At 37.4% G+C, this 17,194-nt stretch overlaps 1 protein-coding gene across 1 annotated transcript; it reads right to left on the bottom strand.

The window, feature by feature from the left end:
* Positions 1–2,039: 2,039 nt before the first annotated feature.
* Positions 2,040–16,292, bottom strand: AMDHD1 (amidohydrolase domain containing 1). Its single transcript, XM_070755883.1, has 9 exons — positions 16,080–16,292; positions 13,783–13,889; positions 11,707–11,771; positions 10,130–10,407; positions 8,572–8,797; positions 6,545–6,669; positions 4,281–4,374; positions 3,151–3,311; positions 2,040–2,454 (listed from the first exon to the last, which is right to left on the bottom strand). The coding sequence occupies exons 1-9, from the start codon at positions 16,217–16,219 to the stop codon at positions 2,349–2,351; spliced, it is 1,302 nt and encodes a 433-aa protein (XP_070611984.1). The 5' UTR covers positions 16,220–16,292; the 3' UTR covers positions 2,040–2,348.
* Between the last annotated feature and the right edge of the window lie 902 nt (positions 16,293–17,194).

The following is a 17,194-nucleotide window of genomic DNA, read 5'->3' as shown; positions in this document are numbered from 1 at the left end:
TAGCTGTTGATTGACTTCTTTGCATGATATAGCTTTCCTCCCATCCCTAGTTAACAAAGCTAAAGCAAGCTGACTTTGGATTTTACTGATGTAATCCAGAAGCACTGTTTTCCATCTTTTCTTATACAGTGGAACCCCGACATAAGAGCTGCTCTACTTAAGAGCAACTCGAGATAAGAGCTGGGAGGGGAGAGATATTTTTGTTCTACTTACAAGCCCAAATTCGAGATACAAGCGCCAAGGAGCTGTCTCCTGAAGCCAAACGCTAACTTCCGCGTTTGGCTTCAGGAGACAGCTGCGAAGCGGCGCGCGTGTTTTAAAAGGTTGCAGCCGGCCTGGGGGGCTCGGGGGGGTGCTTGCAGCTTTCTTTCTTGCTCTTTTTCTTTCTCTCTTTTACCTTCCCTTCCTCTATTTCTTCTTTTCTTTCTCCTTCCCACCTTCTTCCCTCCCTCCCTCCTTTCACTCATTCCTCTCTTACTCTCCCCTTTCATAAGTTTCCTTCCTTCCTTCCTCTGTTCCTGTCCCTTCCCCCTTTCTTTCTTTCTTTCTTTCTTTCTTTCTTGCTCTTTTTCTTTCTCTTTTACCTTCCCTTCCTCTATTTCTTCTTTTCTTTCTCCTTCCCACCTTCTTCCCTCCCTCCCTCCCTTCACTCATTCCTCTCTTACTCTCCCCTTTCATAAGTTTCCTTGCTTCCTTCCTCTGTTCCTGTCCCTTCCCTCTTTCCTTCCTTCCTTCCCACCCTCCGTCCATTCATTCACCCATTCCTCTCTTGATCGCTTAAAGCCGGTCCCTGGTGCAAAAAGGGTTGGGGACCTCTGTCCTACAGGATTGGGTGGCAGAGAAGTTGAACATATGTAAATTTAAAAGTTTAAGAAAGTTTACAAGTTAAGTGAAAGAAACTTCATTATTCATTTATATGTACATGTACATTTCTTCATTAAAAACATGTCTTTCTGCATAATTTAGACTAACTTTGTGAGTTTTTTGAGGGCTGGAACCAATTAAAATTATTTACATTAATTCCTATGGGGAAAAGTCGTTCGAGATAAGAGCTGCTCGACTTAAGAGCCCAGGTCCGGAACAAATTAAACTCGTATCTCGAGGTACCACTGTACAAGTCTCAATGTGATATTTTGGTGATCACTCTTACAATGCTGTGGAAGATTTAGAATTTGCCTACATTCTGCAAACATGTTGCTTTCTATCCAGTCACTGTGTTTTTCCCTCCATGGATGATAGACTGACATGACTTTAAGAGAGGAGTAGCAGCAGTAACACTAATTGAGTAAGGAAGTAATCTGAATTTAAGCACTTTCTGTAGCTCATTGGTACTGCTACAGGTGCTATCTTATCACATTCTCTGGTGGTAATGAAAGAGATTATTACTCAAGGAATTTCTAAAGCAAAGCACAATATTTCTACTTGTGGCTGAAGCTACTGGACTAACCGTCTGTCCATCTTGCCTCCTCACCTAGTCTCAGCATACACAGTGAAATGTAAGAGTTGGTTGTGTTAATTGATGATTGGGAAATCTGTTAATCGCTGCACCTTAAGCTGATCCACAATAAAGTGCCATATTTTGGCCTGATGATTACGGTGGAGACTAGCTACACAGACAACATAATGTATGCTTAGATTGTGTCACCCTCTGAACTGGAATAAATCATATCTAACTAGCTGTCTAGATGTGGAGCTGCTGAATGAACTTTGAAACCAGGAGTAAAGCTGGGGATTGTGATACAAATCAGAAAATATGAAGCCACATCAAGACAATGTTCTAGTCCAAACAGAAAACTTCTGTAGCTCTCCCTGAGTTCAATTACCAGTTACGATTGATATAATATCTCAGAATACCCAATTGCTATGAAATTGGATTCCTAGGAATTACCACAAAAAGAAACCAAACGCAAAATATTTCCACATATAAACCTCCCATCATACATTATAAACTGCTCTTCAGTGTCCTCCCATTAAATGAAAAGTTGAGCTATTCAAAAGAAATACAAATCAACTTTTTCACTAAGACAAGGTAACAAATGTGCAGTTATTTGAATCTTATTTATTGTACTCATACTCTAATTACAAACTATATTGATGAACTAGAATTGAAAGAAACAGAACATATTAAAGATCTATGCATATTTGTTTTATAATTGGAAGAGAAAAAGGAACATTAAAAATGAGATAAGCCATTATTTTCATTAAAAACAGAAATGAAAATCAATTAATCCTGGACTTGTATATGGTAAACGAGCATAACATTCAGGGTTTACATAAATGTGAGATCTTGCTGTTCTGTGTATAATTTGGAGATCTGCTACTGTGGTATTTATTCTTATAGAATATACCTAGTATTGAAGAATGCTGTCATTTTTGTAAACAACATTTCCTTTAATAATTACATATTCAATCAATTCTTGATGGCCGCCAAACTGATAGATTAAATGCTCCCACCTGAAAGAAGTAGATAATTACAATTTATATAGAGAACAGAATACAAGATAGTATAAATCAGGCGCCCCTAAACTTGGAAACTTTAAGACTTATAGAATTCAGCTTCCCAGAATTCTCCAGTCAGCTGGCTGGAAAATTCAAGGAGATGAAGTATATTCTCCAAAACACCTGAGGATAGAACAAGAAGCAATGGGTGGAAATTAAACATGGAGAGAAGTAACTTAGAACTAAGAAGAAATTTCCCGACAGTTAGAACAATTAATCAGTAGAACAGCTTGCCTCCAGAAGTTGTGAATGCTCCAACACTGGAAGTTTTTAAGAAGATGTTGGATAACCATCTGTCTGAAGTAGTATAGAGTTTCTTGCCTAAGCAAGGGGTTGGACTGGAACATCTCCAAGGCCCCTTACAACTCTGTTGTGTTGTTGTTATTATTAAATCTACAAGTCTTAAAGTTGCCAAGTTTGAAGACCTCTGGTCTATTTGATTAAAAAAAAGATAAACAAGCACAGGATGGTATGATTAAATGCCTTCCTATTTAAAGAAGGGTATGAATAGCTAGGAAATCAGTATGAACTAAAAGGAAATTTCAACTTTTGTTATTAGTAATAGCATTATTGCTTATAATACTGTCCTAGATAGTACTGTCTAACTAATTTCTAATAATGTCAACATTAATTAACACTTTACCCTCTTACCTTGGAGAGTTAATGATAATGAAATCTCCTTTTTTGCCTTTTTCAATGGACCCGTGGGTATGCGATCTCCCAAGAGCATAAGCAGCATTAATGGTGGCAGCAGCTAAGGCTTCCTTCATGGACATCTTCATGTTTACACAGGCTAAATGCATGACCATCAGCTAATTAAAAAAACCAAAAGTGCTATCAGAATTTACTCAATAGATCAACAATTACATCAGTCACTTCTGAAAATTTCCAAGCTCAGTTTTATTTGAATTTCATACTATGGCTTGATTCAAACCATAAGCAATGTCAGGCATTTTAAACGCTATTTTATGGAATTAGGCATTCTGATTCATACATTGGGTGGGCTGGAATACACAATTTTGTTTGTTTGTTTGTTTGTTTGTTTGTTTGTTTGTTTGTTTGTTGGTTGGTTGGTTGGTTGGTTGATTGATTGAATTTGTATGCCGCCCCTCTCTGAGGACTCAGGGCGGCTCAGTACCTCAGTTCTGAATACCTGAGTACTTGGTAGCTCAGTATCTGATCAGGATGTAATAATGTAATAATGTCAGCAGAGGGGACAGGAATTACAATTTCAACCATTTCTTATCATTTGGGGAGTGAGGGGTGGAAGGGTGGGAGATTTAGGTTTTGGGAACTGTTTATGTTTTGTGGATGAGCAGATTTCCCAAATTGCACTGCCATTACTTAATGGTTTGAAACCACACTTTGGCAAAATAATCTTGGAAGATACAGAAACTACAAAAGAGAGAATAATGATCTTTATATGATCCATGCATTACATTACATCCACTCCCAGTCTTCGTAGAGGGGCGGCATACAAATCTAATAAATAATAATAATAAAAGAATTTGAGAAACTCGGGTGTATCTGCATTGATTTATAGTGTTCAAAAGCATTTTCTTTCTGGAAAATCTTGTGGAAAACTGTTTTATGCACATTGCTACTTTGTACTATCAACATTTAAATCTCCAGCATTCATTTCATAATTAAATTCACAGGTCATAAATATAAAAACATGAAACAATATTTCTATATATATATACTCTGAGACTATAAGAAGTAAGGCAACAGTCAATGAACAAGCATTATGGTTCCAATAACCACTAGTATGGCAGCATTACCATAGAACAACAGTAAGCATTTGGATTAAAATCACTGCCAAGAGCCACAATCACTCCCTCTTTCAACATTTTTCTAGCTTGAGGCTGTTTCAATCTAAAAGAAAAAGAAAAAAGTATTGGAAAAACAAAATTAAATGCATTAGATCAGTGATGGCGAACTTATGGTGCGGGTGCCACAGGTGGTACGCGAAGCCATATCTGCTGGCACGTGAGCCATTGCCTTAACTCAATTCCAACGTGTATGTGTGTGCTGGACAGCTGATTTTTGGCTCACACAGAGGCTCTGGGAGGGTGTTTTTGGCTTCCAGAGAGTCTCAAAGGGAGATAGGGGAGGGCGTTTTTACCCTCCCCCAGCTCCAGGAAAGCCTTTGGAGCCTGGGGAGGGCAAAACATGAGCCTACTGAACCCAACAGAAGTTGGGAAAAGGCCATTTCCGGCCTCCAGAGGGCCTCCAGGAGGCGGAGGAAGCTGTTTTCACCCACCCCAGGCATTGAATTATGGGTGTGCCCACGCTCTTTCGGCATCCGAGGAAAAAAGGGTTTGCCAACGCTGCATTAGATCATTCACCGTATATAATTTCAAATGTTGTAACATTACAAAGGAAGAAAATATTTTTTTTTCTGTAATAGGATGATAAGAGATTCAGGATGGCAACATTACATTATGAATATGTCTTTTAACTTTGACAAAGTTTTAATTAGAAACAACAGAATTAGAAAATTAAAAGATGAGTTATAATTCACTCCTGTGCATGGATGTTTGGAAGTAAGACTCATTTAAGTCTCACATGAGTGTGAATTCCAATTCAAAATATAAAGACTGTCAAAAATAAGAACAGTATACACACAGAGACTCCCAGATGACTAAAGAACAATTCAGAAAAGCTTAGTTGAAACTCTCAATAGAAGCAATGGAATTCTTGCCTCCATCATCTCTACATGACCATCAGGCTTTATATGGTCATGGATAATTAAGCATGGAACTCCCCTGAATCTTGAGTCCTCTTTGTGACCTGGCTGCGTGAGTAGGACATTCTTATCCATATGGGATAAATAGCTGACTTTACTAGCCCACTATTTCAGCCTTGACCAGTATATCAAACATTTCCAAGATTGCTGTTTTCTATCACATGAAATACCAGAGTAAGAGTAAGCATGTTGTAGAAAACCTAGATAATACAGACCTGCTAACACATCCTTATTTAATTTGTTGATATTTTTTTAAAATAATCCTTGTTTCATATGCTATTGTTTAGTTTTATTGTTACTGTAAGCTCCCTAGAGTTGTACTTTTAGATGGGTGACCATACAAATCTTTTAAAATCATTAATTTAAAAAATAAGTATAGTCTAAACTGGGCTTTGGTTTTCAGTAGTCTTTCAAGTTTCCAAAGTCAATATTTAATTTGAAACTGAAGGTATGTAGCATAATTTTAAGTTGATTCAGTTGTGGGGCCCACTGAGTTCCATGAGAGGTATGAGAGTATTGACTACTGTAATGCTCTCTACATGGGGCTACCTTTGAAAGGTGTTCGGAAACTTCAGATCGTGCAGAATGCAGCTGCGAGAGCAGTCATGGGCTTTCCCAAATATGCCCATGTTACACCAACACTGCGCAGTCTGCATTGGTTGCTGATCAGTTTCCGGTCACAATTCAAAGTGTTGGTTATGACCTATAAAGCCCTTCATGGCACCGGACCAGATTATCTCAGGGACCGCATTCTGCTGCACGAATCCCAACGACCAGTTAGGTCCCACAGAGTGGGCCTTCTCCGGGTCCCGTCAACTAAACAATGTCGTTTGGCGGGCCCCAGGGGAAGAGCCTTCTCTTTGGTGGCCTTGGCCCTTTGGAACCAACTCCCCCCAGAGATTAGAATTGCCCCCACCCTCCTTGCCTTTCGTAAGCTTCTTAAAACCCACCTCTGCCGTCAGGCATGGGGGAACTGAGATATTCTTTCCCCCTAGACCTTACAATTTACGCATGGTATGTTTGTCAGGCATGGGGAAACTGAGATATTCTTTCCCCCTAGGCCTTACAATTTACGCATGGTATGTTTGTATGTATGTTTGGTTTTATAATAAGTTTTTTTTTTAGTTGTTTAGTATTGGATTGTTACATGCTGTTTTTTATCACTGTTGTTAGCCGCTCCGAGTCTGCGGAGAGGGGCGGCATACAAATCCAATAAATAATAATAATAATAATAATAATAATAATAATAATAATAATAAATAAAGCTGAATATCCAAATTAAAGCATTGCATTTACCTTAGGATGTAGGCAGTGGTTGGCAATAGGACAGCTGCACATTTTGCCTGGGCCATGGCAACAATTCCTTCATCACTAATTTCTTCTAGGTGACTTATAGCTTGTGCACCCAGTTCGGCTCCAAGCTATTATGCCAAACATAAGGTGACAAAGAAGCATCAATGAAATGTAAAATATGCAAATAAGATCCAGTTTTAAGAAGAATAACAATATAAAGCAGCAATAGGTTGCAAAATGGAAGCTAAAACAGTCACTGCTTCAGATATTTTCTAGTCACATTTGCATATCACATGAAAATATGATTTTACAAGTATGAAACTAAGGTCTATAATATTCCAAAGGTTTCAGAGCAACTCCAAAACTCTTTCAAAACTTAGCATATTATGTTAGCACATTATAGTTTATTTTTAAGTGAAAGGGGGAAGTAATAAAAATTTAGAAATTTATTAAATTAATTATCTTCCCAGTTAAAAATATTTTGTTAATTTATCCTTGGGCTACTACTTTATGAAATGTGGCTTCCTTCATATAATAAGTGTGACCCTTGCCTGAAAATAATTGGAAAAACCTGCTTAATGCAATATAATGAGTCCAGCTCCTGAAATCTAACCCCTCCTATTTTTCCTGAAAAAACAGAAGGGGCTGAGAAAGGATTTCTCATATGATGGTTTATTATCTAATGGAGGAAGCATAAAAAAACCCTACAAGACTAGACTTTCAATCCTGGGCCTAGAAAGCTTAGAACTAAGACGCCTTAAACAAGATGTAAGTATTGCCCACAAGATCATATGCTGCAACGTCCTGCCTGTCGGCGACTACTTCAGCTTCAACCACAACAACGCAAGAGCACACAACAGATTTAAACTTAATATTAACCGCTCCAAACTTGACTGTAAAAAATATGACTTCAGTAACCCAGTTGTCGAAGCATGGAACTCATTACCGGACTCCATAGTGTCATCCCCAAACCCCAAACACTTTACGGTTAAGCTATCAACACGGTTGACCTATCCAGATTCCTAAGAGGTCAGTAAGGAAGCACTAGAGTGCCTTCCATCCCCTGTCCTATTGCTCTCCTATATCTCCTATACCTTTCTTCTATTCCTATATCTCTTCTTCTATTCTTTCATTGATATGTTTTATTCTTATATCTTCCTTTCTATTCTTTCTTAGATATATTTTACTATGAGTATCTCCTCTATAACCTTCATCATGTATTTTACTATGTGTGTGTATATATATATACCCACTAAAACCCTCATCGTGTATTGGACAAAATAAATAAATAAATAAAAAACATATCTAGATTTCTCTTGTTCAGATGAAAATAAGGAAAAGGAGAAAGAAGTATGCAGTCAAAGTATTTAAAACTGTGGTTTATAATGATATCTAAATATGGGCAATTGCACCTGGTATATTATGATCAAAATTAATGCATAAGATTTCAAATGCCTTTAGGGATCACTATGAAATGTGCTTCTCTTTTTAATGTGTCAATGTTTGCTTGAGAGAGTTATTTTTTTACTAAGTAAAACATGAATAACTACCAGAAGAAAGAGATGACATTAAATTATAATCCATAACTTTATTGTTTGCTTTAGTTCATTAAATAGATGAAGTATATTTGGGATATTACCAGTACCTTTTAAATACTCTTTAGCTGAAGTTTATATTGGAATATACTGTATTATATAAATTATCAGACAATAGTAATGATAATTTTTGGAACAATCAAAGTACGACACAGTAACTATTAAACTGTATATTTTTAATACAACAAAAAAGATAAAAAGGAGAGTTATCCTTTAATTTTACATCATAAGGAAAAGATAAACAAAACCAATGTTTGAAAAGTGTGCAGCAGATTAGGAGGTTCAGATTTCTAAAAGATTAAACCTTATATGCTGCTGCTACATTTCTCTGTTACTTATTGCCAAAATGTTGTACTGCATGTTAGCATGATATATTTGTCTTTGCTCTTATCTCAGAACAGAATCAAAAGCAAAGGCGTTTTAGCAAAGGCCTACCTCAGCACTTTTCATTGGATGCAGCTCATCCCCATGGAAGTTTATTTGTAACCCTATAGCTTTTCCAGCCTGAAGAATTCTTTTGGTAGAACTCAGATCAAAGACACCCTTCTCACAGAAGACGTCTATATTGTCAACATGCATTTCACCATTAAGATCAAGTTCCTTGAGTTTAGGAATATGGGTGTTGATAATGATATCAGTGGCTTCTGTAGCATTTTTCCCTCTGTTAAAGAGAAAATAAAACAAATCTGCAAAATTCAGCTGAATTGAGAAGTGTATGCTTCTCATTCTTTTATGACTAAAAATCAATAGATGAAGTTAGAAGTGTTTAATCATAGAGTGGTGAGAGGATATTATTAATGTCCTGTCTTCCATTGTACAATCATCTCTCCCTCAGTTTGCAACTCCCTGGCTTCCCATTTTCCATTATTTCATGCAGAAAATAATTATAAAAACTTTTCCTTTTGTTGTGCTTTTTCAGGAGTGATTGTACTTTCACATGTGGTAGCAAGAGCAATAGTAATTATTATTATTATTATTATTATTATTATTATTATTATTAATTAGATTTGTATGCCGCCCCTCTCCACAGACTCGGGGCAGCTCACAGTAGTGATAAAACAGTATACAATGGCAAATCTAATATTAAGTCTAAAATAACAATTTTACATTTAAAAACCTAAAAAAACCCTTATATAAAAACATACACACAAACATTCCATACATAAAACTATATAGGCAAGGGGAGATGTCTCAGTTCCCCCATGCCTGACGGCAGAGGTGGGTTTTAAGAAGTTTACGAAAGGCAAGGAGGGTGAGGGCAGTCCTGATCTCCGGGGGGAGCTGGTTCCAGAGGGTCGGGGCCGCCACAGAGAAGGCTCTTCCCCTGGGTCCCGCCCATTACCTCTACTTAAGAAATTAATTTGTTCCGTGACCAGGTTCTTAAGTAGAAAAGTTTGTAAGTAGAAGCAATATTTCCCATAGGAATCAATGTAAAAGCAAATAATGCGTTCAAACCCATTAGGAAAGAAATAAAAGCTCGGAATTTGGGTGGGAGGAGGAGGAGGAAGAGGAGGACCGTCATTACCGAAAGAAGAAGGTGAGGTGAGGGAAATCAAAAAAATCCAAAACTTTAAGGCTTAAAAAAAAAGACGGATTCTGAGGCGGCGAGGAGGATAGACTTATATACTTAGACTTATATACTGCTTCACAGTGCTTTACAGCCTTCTCTAAACGTTTTGCAGAGTCAGCATATTTCCCTCAACAATCTGGGCCCTCATTTTACCAACCTTGGAAGCAAGAAAGGCTGAGTCAACCTTGAGCCAGTCAGAAACGAACTGCTGGCAGTTGGCAGAGTTAGCCTGCAATGCTGCATTCTAACCACTGTGCCACCATGGCTCGAATTCTGACTTTAGAAATTGTCAGATAATTTCTCCTTCACCTGAAAAGTCAAGATCATTCAACCACGCTATATGTTTGCTTCAAAATTTAGTGGAGAATTCTGAAAAGTCATCTAACTCTAAGTGATTTTATAGACAAAACAACACATAATTACTTAGGAACTGCATGGGCTCCACAGTAGGTGGAAGAAATACCAATGTCCAATTCCTTTTTAGCCCGCTCAATGACTCTGAGCATTTTAATTTCTGTTTCCAGATTTAAACCATATCCACTTTTGCATTCAACCAAAGTGGTGCCTGCTCGGACCATCCGTAACAGACGGATTTTGAAACTTTTAAGGAGTTCATCTTCTCTGGCTTTCTGAGTCTGCTCCACAGTAAAATGTATTCCTCCTCCAGCTTGATGAATATCCATATAGGAAGCACCTGCCAACTTAAAACAGAATCATCCATAAAACTTGTGCCTGGGACAAAGTCCAGAGTATTGCATCAGGAAAGGTCTCCCGGAAAGATTAAAAAATAACTTTAATTCCTAAATTGGGAAAAAGTTCCACAGGAGATAATCTCCTATAGACCAATTTTAATTCTTAATTAAGATTAATTTGTATAAATTATATACAAAATATCAGCAATCGTCTTAAATATATTGTTTAGACAACAAAAGAAACATATTCTATCTTAGAAAATAACAAATATTTGTTTATCTCCTGTGGAACTCAGCTGTATGTTCACTGGCTTTTTTAAGGCATTGAATTTTCCAGAGACTTAAAATATATAAGTTCAGGTCCTATTTTTCTAATGTGATGGATCAGATTTATATTTCTACAACTGTGCAAATAAGACTTGGCAATTATCATACTTCATTGTAATTTTGCAAGGTAATAAACAAGGATGCCAAATCAGTTCTTTCATTTAATTTGGTTTTAGAAGCCCTAGCAATTGCACTGTGCGCTAACAATCAAAGTGAAGGAATTAAATCTGGAGATAAATTATATTTATTAAGCATCCTTGTAGATAATATGACATTTACATTGTTGAACCCCAGCTCTGCAGCCAAACAGAGTAAGAAAAAACTTACAGGATCTGCAAAAGTATTTGGCATACTGTCCTCTTAATTCAGAAAATCCAACTATAGATTTATACAGATATATCAGAACCTGTCAATTTAAAAAAATTATATACCTTTCCAGATGAAAGTTTTTTTAAAAAAAAAATTAATGATCTTATCTCTGGCAGATGTGTAAAAATATAGTACTTTGGGGGGGGGGGGGTTAACTAATTTCAAGACAAAAATGCCATGCAAAGTTTGGCTTATTATATCTATTCGTGCAATCCAAAACTTCTCTTAAAAACAAACTCCTTTTGGTAGCAAAATTATCTATTGCGTAACATCTTTAAACTTTAACTATTTTCATTTGTGGGTTAAAACAGCTTTTTAAAATGCAACATTAGAAAAAATTATTTGATGAACTTACAACAATTAACTTTCAGAGAAAATTCAAGAACCACATTTTTATCAAACTTATAAAGGACATAAGTGAAGTCATTCATTGTTATTCTGTTGTTGCCAGTATCTCAGGGGCTATGGAGTCATCTATAGTCCCATTTCAATGACTGCACCCAAGATTACAATACTGTATTTCTCCATTTCCAAAACAAACAGAAAAGCACTTCAGGCACATACAGTTATAATAGAAAGAAACCCAAATCTATTCTAAATGTTGTAACTTACTTTCATTGCAAATTCATGCACCCTGTCACCAGCCCATACAGGATGTGTGTGTGCATCTACTAGACCTAATTAAAAATAAAGTAAATATAAAATAAATATGAATTCTGGAGTTTTCAAAATTATCCATTAGTACAGAAGAGAGAATTGCCAAACTTTAATCATGAATCATGCTGTTAGCAATGGCCTTACATTGTATGTTTAGAAACTGAGAACTTGAAACAGAGAGGAGAGAAACTGTTGTTTGCATGTAATTTTGTAGCAAAGTGACTAGAAAGATTAATCATCCCTTGTCTTTGAGAATATATTCATACAATTTCTACAGAGTCTAACGAAAAGTGTAATTGTAATTTGATTTATTCATTCATTTACCTTCTAGATTTAAATCCTATCTTTCTACAGGAGCTAATGGTGATGTAAATATAGTGTTTCCCACTCCACTTTTATCTTCACAACAATACTTTGAGGTAGATTGGTCTGAGAGATAGTGACTGACGCAAATATTGTATTTCACTTTTTTCTGAATTCCAGCTGCTGGGATTCAGGACAGTGGATCCATTATGTCCTGCCTGGAGTGGGTTGTTTGTTTGTTTAAAAATTCATTGTGGCATAATCCTTGTAAATATACATCCAGCTAACCATAGATATTGGAAATATTAAACCATAGACAAATTCCTTGTGTGTCCAATCACATTTGGCCAAAACAGAATTCCATTCTATTCTATTCTATTCTATTCCATTCCATCCCATTCCATTCCATTCTATTCTTCAGGGCTTTTTTTAATGTATTCTTTTTCAGGCTTTGCTAGAATTTCAGTTCTGAAGCTTCTTGATGCTGCCTAAAATACACATATTAGACAGTTGAAGGTTGGTTTTGTGCTACTCATACTTTGACTAGGAAAAACTTCAGGAACACAAAGGAGCTCTCAAGGCAGCATACAATCCTGACAACAGTTCTGTCAAGTTAGGAATAAATTTATTTATCTATTCATTCATTCATTCATTCATTCATTCATTCATTCATTCAATCAATCAATTTTTATGCCACCCTTCTCCTTAGGCTCAGGGCGGCTTACAACATGTTAGCCATAGCACTTTTTAACAGAGCCAGCCTATTGCCCCCACAATCTGGGTCCCCATTTTACCCACCTCAGAAGGATGGAAGGCTGAGTCAACCTTGAGCCAATGATGAGATTTGAACCGCTGACCTACAGATCTACAGTCAGCTTCAGTGGCCTCCAGTACAGCACTCTACCTGCTGCGCCACCCTAGCTCAATAAATGCCTGGCCTGAGAACTTCCAAGCAGTTTTGTAATTGTGGTGCTGGCTGGGGGATTGTGAGAAATGCAGTCTCTGAAGATCTCTGGGGAACAACAGGTAGAGAAGGCTGCAATTCTAACAGGATTAATAATAGAATGTAAAAAATTGAGAAGAGTAGCCTAGTTTCAAGACATGAATGCTTGAATTGCACCTGGAAACAGATTAGAAACCACTACAGTAGTATCATGTCCTAAAAACCAACAGCACTAACATGTGATGGGTTGTGTCTATAAAAGGGGAGATGGTGTGATGGACTACAGTTAAAAGGCAGTTTCCTTGGAAGGGGGCGAATACATCCCAAGAAGTGGGGCAAAACAAGAGGCCTGGAGCTAGACTGGACACAGAGGAAGATGTTTAGGATAACCACTCCATAAACTCACCCAGGATAGTTCCATTAGGGTTAGAATAGTATATGTTCAGTCTGGCAAGATTCTGTCTATATCACATAAGCAAATTAAAAACTGGACTTTGGTTGGATTCTTCTATGTCATTTTCGGCTTGGCCCTGACACCTGCTGCCACATTCTGCACTAGCTGAAGTTTCTGGTTGTGATCTTACATATTATAGATTAAAAGTCCTGACAGGCCCAACAGATACATCCAATTTGACACGGCCATCTTTCTTTCAGAATGTTCTGTGTTCTTTACCCAGTCCTTTTCATTTCAAGGGAAAAGAAAGGAGTAAAATAGAGGCATGGCTCGCCCTCTAAAAATACATAAATTTCTGCTTGGTGCAATAAATCTTTAAATCCATACCAACCTGGTAAAATGCACTTTCCAGAACAATCAATTATTTTGTCAAAAGTTGCTCCAGAGAATTGCTCACGAATGGTCCTTGCATCACCAACTGCTTTTATACATCCATTTCTGAAAACAAACCACAATTTGTGATTAGATAAAAATGATCTGTTTCTTCCTAATAACTTTCTTTTTAAGAAAAGTGCTAAGGACCTCCTCTTTCATCAAGTGATTTAAGTACTCGTTTGTAATCTACCATAATGAAAAGAAGAGTAAACTGGGCCCTAGATTGGGGCTTCCTTATAGACAAGTTTTATCTGCAGAGACTACTTTTTCTCATTTTTGCAAAAAAATCCAAAAATGTTCTCCTACTCACTCTTCTGTATCCCTCCTGTCATCTCTCTTTTGTTTTCCCAAAAATACTTTTTTCCCCCAGAAAAAATAAGAGATACTCAAAATCTTTGCTGGTAGCCTCGCATGTCAATCAATGTATTTCAACAGGATTAATATGTTCTCACAATAGGAGAGAGTAAGCTACCAACATCAATGGTGTAAATGATTCAAATATGTTTCATTAATTTTAATGAATCCTCCATGTGTGGTAACATTTTCATTGACTCATAAATTCATTTCTAGCAGAAAAGTAGGACTGCATAGGCAGGCAATGTTATATAGGTTTCTTGGTTATGCATGAGCAAGCTGGTTGGGCATTATAAAACATACTTTATAAAACATACTGTCAAACTTTTTACTAAGTCTGCACTTCTATTTCTACTATTTTTTTCCCATCATTCCTATCACTCTTTTCCTCCCACTTAGGATTGTATGACTCTAATTTGTTGCTTGTATCCTAAGATTTTTATTAATATTGATTGCTTCTTCATTGCTTATTTGACCCCTATGACAATTTATTTGTTTGTTTGTTTGTTTGTTTGTTTGTTTGTTCTGTTTGTATGCCACCCCTTTCTGAGGAGTCAGGGCGGCTCACAATATTATCAAAGAAAACATAACAATACATCTAGATCCAATTAATATAATTTTAAAAGATAAACGTTCTAATATTATTAAAACATTCATTACCACTCACTCCATGAAAACACACTAGCAATCATTAAGTGTTGTACCACATGATTCTTAACAAATAGATATTTTCTTTTATGTACACTGAGAGCATATGCGCCAAGACAAATTCCTTGTGTGTCCAATCACACTTGGCCAATAAAGAATTCTATTCTATTCTATTCTATTTTGGCAAACCTCCATGGTTAATGCAAGCCATAGCATTCGTGCATAAGGGAGCTCTGGGTCTTTTGAGCTTGGTCGTTTGCTTGAAGACATGTTGATGAAACGTATGTATACTGCTCAAAAAAACTAAAGGGAGCACTCAAATAACACATCCTAGAGCTGAATGAATGAAATATTCGCATTGAATAATTTGTTCGGTACAAAGTTGAATGTGCCCAACAGCATGTGAAATTGATTGTAAATCAGTGTTGCTTCTTAAGTGGATAGTTTGATTTCACAGAAATTTGATTTACTTGGAGTTATCTTGTGTTGTTTAAGTGTTCCCTTTATTTTTTTAGGCAGCGCATATATATATGTACGGATGGATGGATGGATGGATGGATGGATGGATGGATGGATGGACGGATGAATGGATGGATTTGGACTTATAAGGGGTGTGCATAAATGCACTAGAGTGCCTTCCGACCCCTGTCCTATTGTCTCTCCTATATCCCATATATCTTCTCTTCTATCCCTATATCTTTCTTCTATTCTCTCATTGATTATTTTATCCTATACTCTCTCTTCTATTCTTTCTCTAATTCTGTTTCCTCGAAGGTGTCCTCTATTATCTTCATTGTGTATTGGACAAAATAAATAATAAAATAAAATAAAATAAAATAAAAAGATGGATAGATAGATAGATAGATAGATAGATAGATAGATAGATAGATAGATAGATAGATAAATCTGCCACCCAACTCATGAACGACTCTGTAAGCAAATGACCAACCTCAGAGAGCCTCAAGGACTCAACAGTTCAATCCTGAGCTACACGTTCTCTCTTCTGGAATGAATTTATTTTATTTATTCTATTTTAAACTTTAGCTCCAAGCGAGTTAATGAAGTACACCAATAACTAAACGTTCTTAAGAGCTGGACTTATTGCGAGTGGAGGGGAAGGGAGACTCCAGGGGGATTTCATGCTTCAGGCAACAGTTACTGTCGTTCGTCTGAAGGATCCGGGGAGCGGGCCACGGAAATGCTTCTCTGCCCAGAGACTGCCACGCGTCGCCCCTCCGAAGGTGCACTTACTTGCCGACCACCACGCTGGCGTTTTCCCGCAGGGCCAGCTGCTGCATACCGGCCTCCAAGAGATACTGCTCGCCTTGGCTGCAGACGAGCATCACTTGCTGGGCTCCTTCGAGCAGCAGTTTGTATTCGCCGCCGGCCATCGCCTCGTCCGCCGCAGAGCCAAGGAAAGGAGCCGATCGGCGGCCGCAGGGAGCAAAGTTTGCTTGGTCAGAGGTGGGACCTCTCGCGAAGGGCCGGATTTATTTGCTGGCTTTCAGCCCCACGAGGCGCAGCCCGGCTTCACACGTAGCCCTTCGTCGCCCTTGGTTCATCCCCCGAGCCAGTGCTATCAGTCCGCTTGGTCCGGTTCCAGAAATTTGGGACGGTTGGGGAGGGGGGGGGGGAGCTGCCCTCTGGAATAGGGTCGTTGATCAGATGGCTTGCCATCGGGATCCCACCAGGAAAGACATACATGGGTTTTTAGTAGTTTTAATTGTTAATAATATGTTTTAAATTAAATTATTGCGCTGTTTTCAGGAGGTTTTGCGTTGTATTTTATATGTGTTTGGCAAACAATGTAAGACAACCAGAATCCTTAGGGAGTGGGGCGGCATATAAGTCCAATGAATGAATGAATGAATGAATGAATGAATGAATGAATGAATGAATGAATGAATGAATGAATGGGTAGGTAGGTAGGTAGGTAGGTAGGTAGGTAGGTAGGTAGATGAGATACATAGATAGATAGATAGATAGATAGATAGATAGATAGATAGATAATAGATAAATAGATAGATAATAGATAGATGAGATAGATGATAGATAGATAGATAGATAGATAGATAGATAATAGATAGATAGATGAGATAAATGATTGATAGATAGATAGATAGATAGATAATAGATAGATAGATGAGATAGATGATAGATAGACAGACAGACAGACAGACAGACAGACAGATGAGATAGATGATAGATAGATAGATAGATAGATAGATAGATAGATAGATAGATAGATAGATAGATAGATAGATAGCATTTCTCTCCCACATCCTCTACCCTGCCTGCCTCAAACCTGACTCTTGTCAACCTCTGATTAAGGGTAGGTGATGAAACATTTGGCTTGAGATAATGTG

Source organism: Erythrolamprus reginae, chromosome 6 (genome assembly GCF_031021105.1).
Source record: "Erythrolamprus reginae isolate rEryReg1 chromosome 6, rEryReg1.hap1, whole genome shotgun sequence".
Lineage (NCBI taxonomy): Eukaryota > Metazoa > Chordata > Lepidosauria > Squamata > Dipsadidae > Erythrolamprus > Erythrolamprus reginae.
This window is presented reverse-complemented; position numbering and strand designations above follow the sequence as displayed.

Coding starts and splice junctions, on each gene's coding strand:
- AMDHD1 (XM_070755883.1), bottom strand. CDS start 16,219: ATGGCCGGCGGCGAATACAAACTGCTGCTCGAAGGAGCCCAGCAAGTG. Junction 11,772..13,782: donor TGGAAAGTGCATTTTACCAG/GTTGGTATGGAT, acceptor ATTTTTAATTAG/GTCTAGTAGATGCACACACA. Junction 6,670..8,571: donor ATCCAATGAAAAGTGCTGAG/GTAGGCCTTTGC, acceptor TTGGCATAATAG/CTTGGAGCCGAACTGGGTGC.